The sequence below is a fragment of the Camelina sativa genome, chromosome 2 (genome assembly GCF_030686135.1).
Source record: "Camelina sativa cultivar CO46 ecotype springtype chromosome 2, ASM3068613v1".
Lineage (NCBI taxonomy): Eukaryota > Viridiplantae > Streptophyta > Magnoliopsida > Brassicales > Brassicaceae > Camelina > Camelina sativa.
Window position 1 is genome coordinate 2,691,212 of NC_141881.1, and position 17,663 is coordinate 2,708,874.

Genomic DNA, 17,663 nt, shown 5'->3' on the forward strand with positions numbered 1-17,663 from the left:
TGTGAAATTTATGGTGGTGATGACATATTGAGGTTGACTATAATTTTAAGGTGCCACAGCCACTAACTATATTTCGGACTACCTATTGAATACTATGAAAAATGCAGAAAAGATGTGTATATGCTGGTCTTGCCAATGCCACTTATGAACTTTTTCATGTTTCCTTTTTTTTCTCTACGTTCATATAGTTGCGGTGTCCTTATTTTGAACTTGTTTGAGCGTTTCTTGACTTCAGTGTCCGTTTCGAAGCCATGTGCAATAAAACATAGTATCATATCATTCATTGAAAGTATCCATTCATTTATGGGCATCTCAATCCTACTCTACTTTTTCTTTAAAATTTAATATATTCTTAATCCGCTCTTACTCTATATCTCATTCTAAATTAGAGTCGAAGATAAAATTAGTCTATATTTATTAGTTTTGGTGAAAGCATGCTTGAGAATAAGAAGACTAAGGAAAAGTGGCTCAAAAACACCATTCCTGATAACGATCATGACCTGGAACACTTTAATTTACGCAAGTGTTTCAACATTAACCTTGTTGGAAATCTAGAGAAGTGATATTGAGAAAATATTGTAAACGCCCCAACGAGTCAACTGCTGATTACCCGATACCCATTTTGTCTATTTTGATTTAGATGAGATGACTTGGGCATGCAACTTATATGGTGGTGGTGACATGGAGGTCGACTATCATTTCTAAGGTGCCAGTAACATAGATTTCGGATTAGATATATTAAATCTCTATGCAGAAAACATGTTGTTATGCTGATCTCCAACTTATGAACTCGTTCATGTCTCTTTTTTTCTCTACGTTCGTAATTGCAGTGTGTCCTTATTTTGATCTTTTCTAATTTTGTGTCCGTTTAGAAGACATGCATGTGCAATTAAAACTATTCATCATGAGAAATTAAACATAAATAAAATATTAAAAACCATGGAAGGCCTGACTCCTTAGCTAACATGTGCAATCACGCCGTTGATCATAGGTTACATAATGATAGTCATCAACAATATACTAATGGTAAATATATATATATATATATACTAGATAAGAACCAGTATGATGTGCGGTTTTAAAGTTTTGTAAATAAAATAAAATTTAATAAAAATATATTAATATTTGTTATACGTTATTTATAAGTTTTATTTTTGCTATAATATACTAATTTATTTTTATTTACAATCTTTTATGTAAAACATATTTTTTATACTTATAAATATTGTATGTTACAAATATATTTTTTACTACCATCTAGAAAATATTTGTATGAATATATTAAGCCAATTATTATATATCTTTTTATTTTTACTTTTGTATAGTCTTTAAATTACTAAAATTATTGGCTCAAAAAATATTTTGAAGAAAAAATATATTATATAGTATATTAATCAATGATGTATCATCACAATAGTATATGATCAACCATAGAGATAACTATGACAACCCGTCCCGCGGACTCCACTAGCCCCCGCTAGCTGCCCCAACGGACCGTCCGTGGACCCTGCTAGCCCCCTATTAACAATTGGTGACAGCTTGTCATGTGTAAAGGTTGTAAAAAGGTGGGGACGAGGGTTCAAGGAACGCCTGGCGCACCAATAACCTACTGGTGGATTTGGACATCCACAGTGAAAGGTTAGGATCGATGCCCTGCAGGGCCAGCTTGGGGTCCGTTGGGACGGCTAGCGGGGGGCTAGCAGGTTCCACGGACGGTCCATTGGGGCAGCTAGCGGGGGGCTAGTGGGGTCTGCGGGACGGGTTGTCACAATAACTTTGGCTCCGCACTCCTCCCTTATGGAGAGAACCTTGCGTCCAACCTCTTCCACTATTTAGAGAACCTTGGCTTCACCTTCCTCCCTTGGGGAGATAACCTTGCGTCCAACCTCCTCCACCATGTAGAGAACCTTGGCTTCACCTTCCTCCCTTGGGAAGATAACCTTGCGTCCAACCTCCTCCACCTTTCTTCCTTTAGAGAGATAAAATTGCGTCCAACCTCCTCCACTATAAAGAGAACCTCGGCTCTGCCCTCCTCATGTGTGAAGAGAACATGTTCACGTCTTTTAGCTATCTCAAAATGGCTTGCTCCGACAACCAATGAAACTAAAGATCATTTTCTAACATCACAAAATCTTTTGATAGTAACTAATGTTAAACTTTTCAATGTATTCGTGGAAGTGTATTTGACACACCATGATGTAGCCTTTGTCTCTGGAACGCCCCAACTGCCACCTATCTTAGTGAGTCTCATGTCCACTTTCAGTTCATGGGTCTACCTTCCTCAGTGAGTCCCACATCTACTCTTGGCCCATCCATATCCGACGGCCGGTTTGTTACGTCTCGGAGGCTTTAAATACTTGTTTATCGATCCTACAAATCACCATATGCTCTTTCCTTGTGTTTTATCCTCACTCGCGTAGTTCCGACAATCACTACCCGAAAGATCATCCATCCTGAAACTACTCCAGCTCAAGCAAGCTTAACTCTGAAGTTTTCTTAGGACCCTTGATCGAAAATGTAATTGCACTTTGGTGACATAGGTCACCAAATCAATTCTTTTAAACTTATCCGCAAACCAGGGTGTCACAATCTCTGAACTCCTATGAATCTATCAAAAACAGTTTTTGTTTTTCTAATCTATCTATCTATGGTTGTTGTAATCTTGTGTTGGATTAGCCTATTTTATCTAACCATTAGGTTGATGAACTTCTACTCCTTATCTTCCTTTGGGATTAAATGAATGGTAACAATTATATTTGCACAAAAAAAAAGGTCTATGACCAACCAATCAAGGTTGAGAAATTAGAAAAAAATTAATTTGGCATAAAAAAAAATATTAGAAAATTATAAGCACGATAATATATGAATCCCAAGTAATTCAAAGGTGAAAAGATAAATTAAATAAAACAATCTAAAAATACTACATTAAATTTTAAAATACAGTATTAGAAAAAGAAACACATATATTTTTTTTTGGGTCAACATATTAATCTTACCTATTCCAAACTGAAAAAAGGAAAAAGTAGGAGAAAATTTTGGTTTAAAAAAATAAGAAAAATTTACCTTTCCATTAACAAAGTTTTACCAATAGAACAAAATTGGAAGCAATATTTTTGAATAACTTATTTTGTTAGAAGAAAAATATGAGACGATCTATGTTTATATAGAAGTGAGTGTTTACAAATTTTAGAATTAATAATTAACTATATATTTTCTGTAATCCAATTTTTATTTTTTTTTGTAGAATTAATAACTTCAAATAAAATATAAGTAAATAATGTTATAATTTTGAATTTTATGATATATATATATATAATCTTCTTATAAATATTTATAAAAAAACTTTTAGTTTTTGTAACTTTTTGATAATTATATTTTTAAATTATTAATTTTGTTCAAAACAAAATATTGTAATCTTGAATCCTTCCTACTAAATATTAACTTTTACATATGTCAAAATCTCAGATTGATATAAACTTGACACATGCTAAAATCATGTTAGTGGCTATTTTTCAAAACCCAACTTTATATGATAAGATATACATATATATATAATATACTTAGTGATAGTCATCAACAATATTACTTAAATGGTTACCAAAAACATCTTTGACTGAGTGTATGCCACACATGACAATCTGTAACTATATTTTAGATTTTGTCTACCACCACAATAATGTTATCAGCATAATGTGGAAGATTCACTTTTGACCAAAAATAAAAATGAAATTAAATAACTAGGTTGACTAGAGAGTTATATAAAATAGAGCTTTTTGTATGGATTTAGAGAAGCACATACTTAATCTTTTCTTTTCTTAGAAACAGAAAAATAATTAACAGTAAGAACAAAAATAATGAGTTTCACAAAAACTTATGTTATTTTATTTCTTGTAGTGATCTTGACAAATTCGTTGTCCAACTCCAGCGTCTTGGCTTCATCGGGTATGTTATTATTATTCAAATATTATTTGTTATTTTAAATGTAACTATTGAATATAAAATTTACTTTTTGGAAAGAAAAAAATCTGTAAAACCGTTTTTTTTTTTTACTTTTTCTTTTAACATAAATCCTACATGTGTTATAGTGAGTGAAGCACCAAAATCTGATTCGTGCACTAGACCATGTACAAAAGAGTATGGAAACGATGAATGCCAGTATGACTGTACCTTCATGAATTACAAGGATGGACAGTGTGTTGCTGGACGATGTTGTTGCAAACATTGGTAGATAATCAATCAGCGATTTGAGCGGTTGAATTATATATATATATATATATATATTTCAGATTTATGTATGCTCTTTAATAAAATAAAACATATATATTATCGTTTCTGTGACTCTACTTATTTGTCTCGATGTGTGTGTTTATAGAACAACTAATATTAAGTTTGTGCGTGCAAATAGCAAAAATGACCATTTACTAGATTAAACTTAATCAAAAAAATTATTTAGAAAGTACTTTTTGATAGTTATATATCCTTTTATTAATATCAGATTTATGCATACAATTTATTTCGATGAAAAACTAGTTTTAATCTAAGGTATTTGTTGTTCTTATACATTGGACATGAAGATTACAATTTATACTTGTTTGATTTACTTTAGATTATCTCCATGAGCGACAAATAGTGAAACAGTTTATGTTTCGCCTAAAATTGATACAGTTACAAGAAAGTGAGATATTAAAAAATATATTAAACATGTTCCTTTTAAACCATTAATTTCTTCTCCAAAATCTCCATCCTTGGTATTTATTTGAAAACGAACTATCTTCGGAAAAACTCGAAGGAAAAATCTAACAATAAATAAATAACTAATTATTTATTTAATTATTTATCTCAGGAACTTTGACCAAAAAGATAATTGCAGTTTAATGACGTAGATGGCCAAATCAATTATTTTATACATCTTCACAAACCAGGATGTCACAATTCATCGCCACTAATATATCATAACGTTTTTGTTGCACACCAAAATTGTCACCCCCGAAAATGTGAGCCCTATTGACTTTACACTCGTCCTGGTTCAGCTCTGATACCACTTGAAAATAAATTCTAAATTTCATAAAAAATTTGAAATCTATACTATAATTTTTTTGGTATTTGAGATACCCTATATTGTCTTTAAAATGACATTTTCTTAATTAATATTTAATTTTCGGAAAATAATAATTTAACTAATATGTTTTACATATATTAGTTTAAACTAAAATTAACAATTTAAATTAAAATATTCAGAAATTTTTTTAGTTTTTTTTTGAAAAATTAGTAATAAAGGACCTTTCTAATTTTTTTGTCTATATTTAATTTTATTTGTAAGTTGTTAATTATGATTAAACTACCATTACTAAAAGATAAAATCAAGTTTTAAGCAGTTTAATAGAGAAACAAAAAAACAAAAAAAATCATCTTAATAAATAACTTCAAAGAAGATTTGAAGAAGAAACTTTGTGGTTTTGTTGAAAATAATTAGTTGTTTATATATATCCATGACTTTTGTTCTATAACGTTTAATATTTATTTTTTCTTTAAATTCTAAAAAGTTTAGATTATGAATTAGACCATTTTTACATGTTTTACAAATTTAATTGAAATATGTTCTAAAATTTTGGAATATGGAATTTTAGAGGTTCCAATTTTATATGATTAACAAAATTTAGAGTACATATTCTACGAAAGTTAGTCTTTGTATTTATTTAAAATTAAATATATATATATATATATGTATTTTAAATGTCTTCATCACATTTTCCTAAAAATCAAATAAAGAATGGTAAATACTGTTTTCATATTACAAAAAAAAAAAAAAAAATCAATTGAAAACTTACATTCAAAAAATTATATGTTTGATGGGAAATTTATTTAGATTACTGCTGATTGAATAATCTAAATAGAAAGCACATAAAAAGAGATTAATTTGACACACTTAGTAGACCACTTATTTTTTTTGGGGATTATTAATTTTACTAAAGCGTTTTAATTAAGGCTCAATTGATTAATTTCATAATTAAAGGTATAATAGGTTTTTAATTATTGTAAAGCCTATTTCACCACCAAATATAGATGAACAAACTTTTCTTAACAAACATCTTTTTATTTTCAGTTTCCTCATTTTCCATTTTATAATTCTATTAAATTACAAAATCAAACCGAATTACAGGTTTTATTAAAATAGAAACGATTCTATTCCACATTTTGTTTGATATTTCCTACTAAAATCGGATGGAATCCAATATATACTATTCATGACTATTGACAATATCAGTGGTGTGGTGGGAAATGTAATTTGCCTAATGAGAAAATCAGAGGAAATATAATAAGCGCGTGAGTGTTATTCGCTATATGCTTGATCTTCCTTTAGCTATCGAGTGTTGAGTCTAATTATTAGACGTGGCATGAATTGTACCACAAACACAAAATACTACGTAAACCTAGTTTTGAATTAGAGACGGGGGGAGCCATAAAAAGGTCCGAACACACTACACTTTCACTTCTTATCCTCAAAAAAATGTCTGCCTCCTCCTCTACATTGGTGCCTCCGCTGATGATGAGAGAGGAAGAAGAGCCGAGAAACTGGACGGAGCTTCCGTCGGAGGTTACGTCTTTGATCCTGCTCCGACTTGGTGCAGTTGAGATACTTGAAAACGCTCAGAAGGTGTGCAAACCGTGGCGACACATCTGTAAGGACCCTTCCATGTGGCAAAAAATCGATATGCGAGACCTGGGAAACCGAAGATTGAAGGATTTGGATTTCGATACCTTGTGCCGTCACGCTGTTGATCTCAGCCAGGGCGGCTTGCTCGAGATCAACCTTGAGTACTTCTCGTCCGATTCTCTCCTTGCTTACATCGCCGATAGGTTCTCTTTTGTTTTATGGCTTTTATTTGATTTCATTGTCTGGGAATAGTTAGTTAGACACAAAATGTCCGAGTGTCTCTGAATTGTGTTTGTTCCTTTTTTCTCTCTCGTGTGGATAAGGGCAAGAATATATGTTTAACTTGGAATTGTTAAGTTTTTGTTGTTTTGTTTATCCTTTTACTGGATCTGGCGATCTGCTAGTAATGGCTTTGGATAGTCATTTACTTAATTTAACTCAAGAATGTGTACTTGGCAACTTAAAGTTTTCCTTTATGTACTCTACGTTTGGGATTAGATGCACAGATATATTTGAAGGATATATAGTTTATAGTCCTTAGTTCTCATATAGTTTCACTCCGTTACTCGTTATTAGCATATATGAGAATATCATCAGCTTATTTTACATGCTTCTAAGTTGATTAGTACTTTGAGAATTTCTAATCCCTATTGTTCTTAGTTTATGATTTAACTCTACACACAATTATTTTCAGATCAAGGAATCTGAGAAGTCTTGGAATTCAAATGTTCTTCACAGCTATGACGAACGGAGGACTTGTAAACGCAATCGCAAGACTTCCATTGCTTGAAACCCTCGAGGTCTCACACACATGTTTAAGACTGGACCTGAAAGCTATAGGCCACGCTTGCCCACAGCTAAAGACATTGAAGCTAAACTCCTCAGGGTCAGTGTATGATGGGTTAGATGAGTTAGGTTATACCTTTCTCCTCAAATATGATGATGATTATGCCCTAGCAATCGCTGAAAGCATGCCTGAACTACGCCACCTCCAGCTTCTTGGTGACAGATTAACTGACACTGGCTTGAACGCCATTCTTGACGGTTGTCCTCACCTGGAACACCTTGATTTACGCAAGTGTTACAACATTAACCTTGTCGGAAATCTTGAGAAACAATGTTTGGAGAGGATGAAAGAGTTCAAAGGCCCGGACGACTCAACCGCTGATTACCCATATGATATCACTTTTGTCAATTCTGACACTGACTCATATTATGACTACTACTATGAGAGTGGTAGCGACATCGAGGTCAACTACGACGGAGCAGGTACTTGGGACTAGGTATTGAATCTCTCTAAAAACAATTTGCTTTTGTTGGTCTTGTCAACTTATGAAGTCGTTCATGTCTCCTCTTTTCTCTATGTTGGTACTTGGTAATTTCAAAGACCTTATTTCCTTTAAACTTCTAAGCTTTGAGTGCGTGACTGTAAGTTGCAACAACGATTGGATGGTTTTTTTTTAAGTGGATATCAGATGATTAATTTTTATTATGAGATTCTATTATTTACTTTATATGTGGCCCGAACAAATATCATAAGCATGCTTCTAAGTTTCATTTGTCTAATCAAGTAATGTAAAAACTTATAGGTCATTAATTTTGTCCACGGCTAAATACATTGAAGCTAAATTGCTTGGTTACAAGCGTTCTCACTTAAAAGTTAATGATGATATATCATACACTAGTTTTTGTGAAAGCATGCTTGAAATACGCAACGAAAAGTGGCTTAAACGCCATTCTGGATAACAATCCTGAGCTACACACTTTGAATTACGCAAGTGTTTCAACGTTAACCTTGTTGGGGATAAAACGATGTTTCAAGATAATCAAAGACTAGGTTCGGACCCGCACATACGTGCGGGGTTATTTTTGCATAATTTTTTAAAAAGTTAGAAAATTTTCATATAAACCTCTACTCAAACTTGCATAAATGATCTATAAAAAAAATTACGATATAATTTAGATACGTGATATTAGGTGTATATTATTCTAAATGTAATCCAAACATTTCCAACTGTTTGTTTAAGGATGTTAGATCAAATTTGGATTCGGTTTCAGTTTCATTTATTTCACGTATTTAACCTCGATGTATATATTTTAGAATGAGATACTCTTCTTATTCTGTATACGTCATGCTAAATATATTAAAATTGAATTTAACTGAAACCGTCTTGTTAAAACCATTAAATGTTGTTACTACTGAGATACTCGTCTTGTTCTGTATATGAGATACTCGTCTTGTTTTGTATTTAACTATAACCAATAGTTAATAAACCTTAATCGTACCCATGTTCATGTCTAGTTGTCTATACCCATCCTGTTGCATATCATAGAATTTCCAGATGACCTAAATATAATTTTCAAGCGATCAAACCCATCTAATATGTCTGATTTCAACATTTAATATTTTTTTAGCTGAAAAAACTCATTCATCGTAATTTACATAAGTAAATAGTAAATAGTATGTCCGCATATGTTATGCTTGAATTCTTATTCCCAAATTCTCGTCCCGTATTTTTCCATACATGAATATATCCACACAAAATTCTCATAACATGATTATTATATAACTAATTTGAACGATTTCCTAAAGTATAATAAATCTGTTGTTTAATCTTCTTCTTAATATGTAAATTGGGTCCTTTTGGCAGCATGAATATTTTATATGACTTTTTTTAACCCTTAAGTGTATTCCCCAATTAATAGTATAGATTTCCTTCAATTATTAAATGAAATATTCCTTAGTTATACTAATAACAATTTAATGTAAATTCTCTATATTTAATGATCTTCGATTATTTCACCATTAGAGCTTCATAAAGTTATTAAAAAGTTAACATTATTTATATTTTTGAAGATATGATTTTAAATATATATTTTTACATCTCATAATATAGTTATATTATTATATTGCTATACATAATAAACTAATTTAATTTCGAAAATATGTAAAGGATAATATTTATTAATTTTTGAATAATATTTACTAATTTATAGGAACAAAATAATGTGTATATAAATAAATTGAATATATTTATTTATATCAGTGGCAGTTGACAAAAGAAATATATATAACAGTGGTAGTTTTATGGAATACTAAGGGTGAACAATAAATTAGCTACGAAGCTCTCTGGCGACGACACGTCAGCTTTTCTCCAAAATGTTTTTCTTTTAATATATAGGGGATTCTTAACGCCCCAAAATGACTCAACCTGACGTGTCATTTTAGGGTGAAAAATAGTGGTTGAGTCATTTTGGGGTGAAAAATAGTGGTTGAGTCATTTGAAAGTAGACTCCATATGAAGAGAAAGGAAACGTCCAGAAGCGAACGGAGAACAACTTCTATGTAACATGAAAACACAATGAAACAAGTTGATGGTATCATCCGTAACCCCGTGTCAACTGTTTCGAAACAGAGCAATGGTAAAAAGGCAAAATCTTTGGGCAAGTGGTTTTGCAAAGAGACACTTTAAGCATCTGGGTTACAAAAATTAATTCAAGAATAATCTACTCCCTCTTTCAAGATTATGGTTTAAATGTCTAAGAACAAGGCTGCATATAATGTAAACAAGGTTTCTTTTTTTTTTTGGTGAATAAAATTTATGTATTCACACAAAAAAATCAACACAAAAAGATAATGGTACACAACTGATTAACAAAATCAAACCAAATTGATTTCTAAACGAGTCTATTCCACGTTTTCTCGATTTCATACTAAAATCGAATGGAGTCGAAGATACGCTGTGTTCATGACAATATCAGTGATGTGGTGAAAATGTATTTTGCCTAATTAGAAAATCGAGGAAACATAATTAGCGCGTGAGTGTTATTCGCGACATGTGCGTCTAGCCTTGCTCTGTCGAGCTTGAGCCTAATTATTATATGTGGCATGAATTGTACCACATAATACTACGTAACCTAAATTTTGAGATATAGACGGGAGCCGTAAAGGTCCGAACACACTACACTTCACTTCTCCTCAAAAAAATGTCTGCCCCTTCCTCTACTTTGGTGCCTCCGCTGATGAGAAAGACGAAGAAGAGTCAAGAAACTGGGCGGAGCTTCCGTCGGATTTGACGTCTTCAATCCTGCTTCGACTTGGTGCAGTTGAGATACTTGAAAACGCTCAGAAGGTGTGCACATCGTGGCGACGCATCTGTAAAGACCCTACTATGTGGCGAAAAATCGACATGCGAGATCTGGGGAACCGCAGAGTGGGCGACTTGGATTTCGAAATCTTGTGCCGTCACGCTGTTGATCTCAGCCAGGGCGGCTTGCTGGAGATCGACCTTGATGTTTTCGCGACCAATGAACTCATCAGCTACGTACATCGTCGAAAGGTTCTCTTCTCTCTATCCCTTAAACGGCTTTTATCTGATTCAATGGACTGGATAGTCATATTTTACTTTTACTCAAGAATGTATGCCTTGCAACTTAAAGTTTTCTTAGTTCTCACATTGTTCGAGTCTTGTTTTGTTACACTCCGTTAATTACTCTCATCATTTTTCATGGTTAATGAAAACAAGTAGTTAGATTATTAGCATATATAAGAACAATATCATCAGCTTTTAGAACTCTTACCATGTACTTGCTTAAGCATCACTAGAGTCCCAAACGCATTGCTTGTAACACTCCATTATTTGCTCTTCTTATTTTACATGCTCCTGAGTTGATTAGTACTTTGAAAATTTCTCTTTATTGTTGTTATTCTTAGTTTATGATTTAACTCGACCACACGAAATTATTTGCAGATCAAGGAATCTGATAAGACTTCAAATATTTCATCAAAGGATGACGAACGAAGGACTTGTGAACGCAATCGCAAAATTTCCATTTCTTGAAACCCTCGAGGTCTCACACTTAGGGTTAAGACTGGATTTAAAAGCTATAGGCCGTGCTTGCCCACATCTAAAGACATTGAAGCTAAACTCCCCAGGATGGTCACATTGAAGCCCATATCGTTTCGCACCAAATGTGATGATGATGATGATGATTATCCCCTAGCAATCAGCATGCAACTGTTTCAACATCAACCGTGTCGGCATTCTTAAGAAGCAATGTTTGGAGAGGATCAAAGAATTTAGAAGCCCGGACAACTCAACCGATGGTATCGCTTTTGTCAATTCTGATTCTGACTCAGATGATGACGACTCAGATCATGAAGGTCTACTACAACTTAGCAGGTACCGGGGACTATTATAGGGACTAGGTATTAAACCTCTCTATGAAGTCGTTCATGTCTCCTAGCTCTTTTCTCTATGTTGGTACTTCATAGTTCAAAGACCTTATTTCCTTTAAACTTTTAAGCTTTGAGTGCGTGACTGACTGACTGTAAGTTGCGGCAACGATTGGATGGTTTTTTCTTAAGTGGGTATATTTATGATTATCGGCTGATTTTTATTTTGAGATTCTATTATTATACTTCTAAGTTTTATTTATCAGTCGAACTATAAAGAATCTTGTTTTCCATCTTGCCCGAGAGGCCAACAAGCATTTCCTTCCAGTTAGCTAGAGCTGAGATCTGAGCAGAGTCAGCGGCCATGGAGTCTTCTTGGCTTTCGAGATTTGAGGTCTCGATTCACTCGCTGCAAGGCTTACAGATCTTGCCGACTTAGAACCAGCCTTGACGGGGTCCTTGGAGGAGGCGGAGGGGGGAGCTGAGGCTTTCATCGCCGCAGAGGGGGCAGGAGGACTCTCGTCCGCTATCTTAGGGGAAACCAGATCTGGGGACGAGGGATGAGAGGAAGTGGGGGCGGGAACTGAAGAGGCTGAGGAGGAGGATTTAAGGGGGGAAGAGTGCTTTTTTTTAGGCTTAGTCATCGGAGGAGGGTTGCCGGTGCCGAGATCGGCAACGGCGGCTTCGAAGGGAAGGGGGTAAGGAAATCGCCTTTTCTAGAGAGAAAAGGTTTTTTTTTTTAATGGAGAAGAAAGGTACCGCTATCACCTTAGAATCTGGTGAACTGTGTGTCAAAATCCCTAACGCGGTGATTCAAAAGAACCAAAGCCGTTGGAAGGATTTTATCATTGGACAATTTCATGGAAATCTTCCCTCAAAAGGAGCTCTCTACGCCATCCTTAATGGAATCTGGAGTCGCAAGAAACGAGACATCACTATCTCCAAGCAAGGTCCTAAGTCTGTTCTTATCCGTATACCTTGTGAGAAAACTCGCAGACGGGTTCTCGCCCAGAGGGTGTGGCACATTGAGGGACAATCCATGTTTGTTGCAGACTGGGAACCTGGACTCACCCCGGTGATGCCTGAGCTAACAGAAGGTCCGGTCTGGCTTGAATTTAGAGGTGTTCCTCCGCAGTTCTTCTCACAAGAATCTTTGGAGCACATAGCAGGTCTTGTGGGCCATCCGGTCTTCTGTCACCCTGCCACTATCAACCTCACAGACTTGGAAGTTGCAAAAGTTTTTACCATTGTGAATATCACCAAGCCGCTTCCAGAAGCAGTTAACGCTCAGTTTGAGTCGGGTGAAATTTACAGAATAGAGGTCTCTAGTTTGTGGCTTCCTCCTATCTGTGCCCACTGTCAAGGAGTAGGTCACTCCATCAAGCGATGCCCCACGGCTCCGATTCTCTGCAACTTTAGTAAGTCAACCACTCACACTAGGGAGGACTGCACTCGTGGCAAGAGCATCTCAAAATCTTTACCTGCTGACCCAGTGGTGCAAAAAAGGAAAAACCCTCAGAGAAGATGTAAGGAGCAAACAAAAAGAAACACTCTAGCCCTAGAGAAAACTTCCTCAGTTAACCCTCATCAGGAAGGATCCCTGGAACTGGATATTGGTCTCAACACTGCCTCTAACCCTCGTAAAAAAGGGAAGACTAAATCCTCCTCCAAGCGCGTCCAATCCTCGTCTTCCTCCTCTTCAGACTATGACTCTCCAGAGGAATCATCTTCTTCCGACCCCCCATCCGAAGAAGATCATAATCCAGACGATAATGAGAAATTTATGAAGGTTCTATAAAGAAGGAACAAAGAAAAGAGAGGCGTTTTGAGCAGACATCCTCAGGGAAGGGGACACTAACGAAATCTTCTCATTAATGGTAAAGGTAGACATTTTTTGTTGGAGCGTTAGAGGTTTTAATCATAGTGTAAAGCAGAAAAGCTTCAGGAAATGGCTACGGCAGCATAAACCGGTTTTTGGCAGCCTTATAGAGACTCGTGTCAAACAACACAAATCTCTGAAATATCTGCAGTCTACTTTTGCGGATTGGAATTTTGCAGCCAACTATGAGTTTGCAGAGCTAGGAAGGATTTGGATTGTCTGGCATCAGTCAGTGAAGCTTACTATTCATTCGAAGTCTAAGCAGATGGTAACTTGTATCGTCCACTTACCAAAGGAGGATAGTGAGTTTGTTGTGTCTTTTGTGTATGCTGTCAACTGTAGAATTAGGAGACAATTACTGTGGGAGGAGTTGTGCAATCTGTCTCGAGATTCTGCTGTGTACTCTCGACCTTGGGTAGTTATGGGAGACTTCAATCAAACTCTAAACCCTGCTGAAAACTCTTGTGGAGGCACCCGTATAAAGAAAGGGATGGAGGAATTTAGAGATTGTCTGTCTTATGCCAATCTTCAGGACCTTACCTTAAGGGGGAACCATTTCACTTGGTGGAACAATCAGGAGCTTAATCTGATTGCCAAAAAGTTGGATAGAGTTCTGATCAATGATGAATGGATGGTCATATATCCTTTATCTTTCTCAATGTTTGCGGAGCCTGATTTATCTGATCACTGTCCTGCTGTCGTGGACTTAGGTAATCGGCAACAGGGTCAAAGGCACTTTATGATATCCCATTTCCTCCTCCAAGATGAAGAGTTCATCCCTCGACTCCTCAACTATTGGCATAATGCAGATTTCAATGGCACTGCACAGTACACACTGGTCAGGACACTAAAAGAGCTAAAAGGTATTTTTCGGGACCTAAACAAGGAAAAGTACTCGGGGGTTGGAGAACCGTACAAGGGAAGCTCAGGATATTCTTCACCAATGTCAAGCTTTGTTACTGAATGACCCCTCAAGAATCTCAGCAGCTCAGGAGAAACAGGCTCACTAGAAATGGATGACTCTTGCCCTCGCTGAGGAAAAATTCATTTACCAGAGATCCATATTTAAGTGGTTTGAGTGTGGGGATCTTAATACTGTGTTTTTCCATAGGGTCATGGCGACCCGCAGAGCACAGAACCAGATACATTAACTCATCAATGATCAAGGTCAGAGGCTAACTAGTCCTGAGGAGGTGAAATCCCATTGTGTGTCCTACTACCAGGACCTGATTGGAGGGCACCCTATTCCACTTTCCAATCCTGAAATTGAGCGAGTCAGGGATCTCATCCCTTTCAGACTGGAGGAAAACTTCCAGAGGTCCCTAGTTGCTGAGATCACGGATGCAGAAATAAAGAGAGAATTCTTCTCTATGCCAACAAATAAAACCCCGGGACCAGACGGTTTTACTGGAGAGTTCTTCAAAGCTTCTTGGGACATCATCGGGAATGACCTAATAGCGGTAGTCAAGGAATTCTTTCGGACTGGTAACCTTCTCAAACAAGTCAATGCCACTGCCCTCATTCTAATCCCTAAGGTGATAGGAGCAGATAAGATATCAAACTTCAGGCCCATCTCGTGTTGTAATGTCCTTTATAAGGTCATTTCCAAAATCTTAGCTCGCCGAATGGAGGACCTCCTCCCCATGATGATCTCCAACTCTCAGTCTGCTTTTGTCAAAGGTCGACTCCTAGTGGAGAACGTCTTGCTCGCCTCAGAAATGGTGCAAGGTTTTGGCAGGAATAATGTCACATCAAGGGTGCTGTTAAAGGTAGATTTGAGGAAGGCCTTTGATTGTGTGAGATGGGATTTTGTTCTGAAAATCCTGGAGATTGCTCAGTTTCCTCCCCGTTTCATTAACTAGGTGAAGCAGTGTGTTACTACCACATCTTTCTCCATCAACATCAATGGAGAGCTCTGCGGCTATTTCAAAGGAGGAAGGGGTCTTAGACAGGGAGACCCTCTCTCCCCTACCCTCTTTGTAATCGCCATGGAAGCTCTATCCAACCTTCTTAGCCAACGGTTTAAAACTGGCTCCATAGCTTATCATCCCCTGGGAAGAACCCTATCATCTCGCACCTGGCGTTTGCGGATGATTTAATGATATTCTTTGATGGAAGGAATGCAATTCTCGTTCCTTCACGTTCTGGGTGGCCAATCTTAATAGACTACCGGTCAAAGCGAGAACTGCAAACTGGGGAAGGGCTACGGATACAAACTGTCTTCTGTGCTCTGCTGGACTCGAGACCAGGGAGCATTTGTTCCTGCATTGTGCATATGCTCAACATATGTGGGGTCTAGTGTTCTCTAGACTAGGTCTCCCGAACCTCATATTTGCATCTTGGCAAACCTTGATCAGTTGGCTCCTAGGTAATTCGGCAGGATTACCCTCCACGCTCAAGAAATTGGTCTCCCAGGCCACAATCTATCTCCTCTGGAAGGAACGCAATTCTCGTTCTCATGGTGGTCCATCTGACTCACCTGACTCGTTGTTCAGACTTCTTGACAGAAAAATCCGGGACATCCTCTTAGCTTATCAACATAGCAAACAAGGTAAAAGGCTACTTCTCAAATGGCTAGCACACCTCTACTAAGGATAGTCGGGTATTGTAATCGAACATTTCCTTTCGGAAGCTTATTTCTCCTGTAAACTACAGCTTTTTAATATTTTTTTTTGGGCTGTAGTTATTTTCTTTAACATTTGTAAACCTCAAGTTCCTTTTGGTAATATAATTAACAGTTATCAAAAAAAAAAAAGAATCTTGTTTTCCTAGTTTAAGGTATAGCTAATTATTTGTCTAATATATAATCAAGTAATCTAAGAAGCCTTGGAATTCCAATGTGCTATCCAATGGTGCTAAAATAACTTGTGAATGCAGCACCAAAACTCCGTTAATTACTCTCATCATACTTTAATTACTTATCCTTTTTCATGGTTAATGAAAACAAGTAGTTAGGTTATTAGCATGCACAAGAACAATATCATCAGCTTATAGATTTCTTACCATATACAATATACTTGCTTAAGCATCACTAGAGTTTCAGTTTTGAGCCTTGTAATAGTCGTCCCAAACGCATTGCTCGTAACACTCCATTATTTGCTTATTTTATTTTACATGCTCATCGTTAATTAGTACTTAAAAAAAAATTCTCTTTAATTATTGTTGTTGTTCTTAGTTTATGATTTAACTCGACGACACGCAATTATTTGCAGATCAAGGAATCTGATAAGTCTTGGACTTCAGATATTCCATCAAAGGATGACGAGCGAAGGACTTGTGAACGCAATCGCAAAACTTCCATTCCTTAAAACCCTCGAGGTCTCACACTCAGCGTTTACACAGGATTTACAAGCTATAGGCCACGCTTTCCCACATCTAAAGACATTGAAGCTAGATTCCCCACAGTTGACACGCTACATATGTTATCGCAACAAATGTGATGATGATTATCCCCTAGAAATCTCTGAAAGCATATGCCCGAACTACGCCACCTCCAGCTTGTTGGGGGGAAGCTTAACTAACACTGGCTTGAACGCCATTGTTGAAGGTTGTCCCCACCTGGAACACCTTGATCTACGCCAGTGTTACAACACCAACGGTCGGAATTCTTGAGAAGCAATGTTTGGAGAGGATCAAAGAGTTCAGACTCCCTGATGACTCATATGATGAAGACTACTACTAAAAAGATAACGGTAACGACATTGAGGTCTACTACGACTGAGGGACCGTTGACAGATCTATTATCGGACTAGGTATTGTATCTCTTTAAAAACAATTTGCTTTTGTTGGTCTTGTCAACTTATGAAGTCGTTCATGTCTCCTCTTTTCTCTATGTTGGTACTTGGTACTTGGTTGGTAGTTTCAAAGACCTTATTTCCTTTAAAACTTTTAAGCTTTGAGTGCGTGACTGTAACTTGCGACAACGATTGGATGATTTTTTCTTAAGTAGGTAT

General features: G+C 36.2%; 1 protein-coding gene and 1 pseudogene across 1 annotated transcript; both read left to right on the forward strand.

Annotated features, from left to right (window-relative positions):
- The first annotated feature begins 6,456 nt into the window (after window positions 1-6,456).
- Window positions 6,457-8,147, forward strand: LOC104715574 (putative F-box/LRR-repeat protein 21). Its single transcript, XM_010432970.3, has 2 exons — window positions 6,457-6,858; window positions 7,350-8,147. Exons 1-2 carry the CDS (start codon window positions 6,509-6,511, stop codon window positions 7,936-7,938), a joined length of 939 nt encoding a protein of 312 aa, XP_010431272.2. The 5' UTR covers window positions 6,457-6,508; the 3' UTR covers window positions 7,939-8,147.
- Window positions 8,148-10,017: 1,870 nt separating this feature from the next.
- On the forward strand, window positions 10,018-17,392 carry LOC147948169 (putative F-box protein At4g05475; annotated as a pseudogene).
- The last annotated feature ends 271 nt before the right edge of the window (window positions 17,393-17,663 follow it).

Coding starts and splice junctions, on each gene's coding strand:
- LOC104715574 (XM_010432970.3), top strand. CDS start 6,509: ATGTCTGCCTCCTCCTCTACATTGGTGCCTCCGCTGATGATGAGAGAG. Junction 6,859..7,349: donor CTTGCTTACATCGCCGATAG/GTTCTCTTTTGT, acceptor AATTATTTTCAG/ATCAAGGAATCTGAGAAGTC.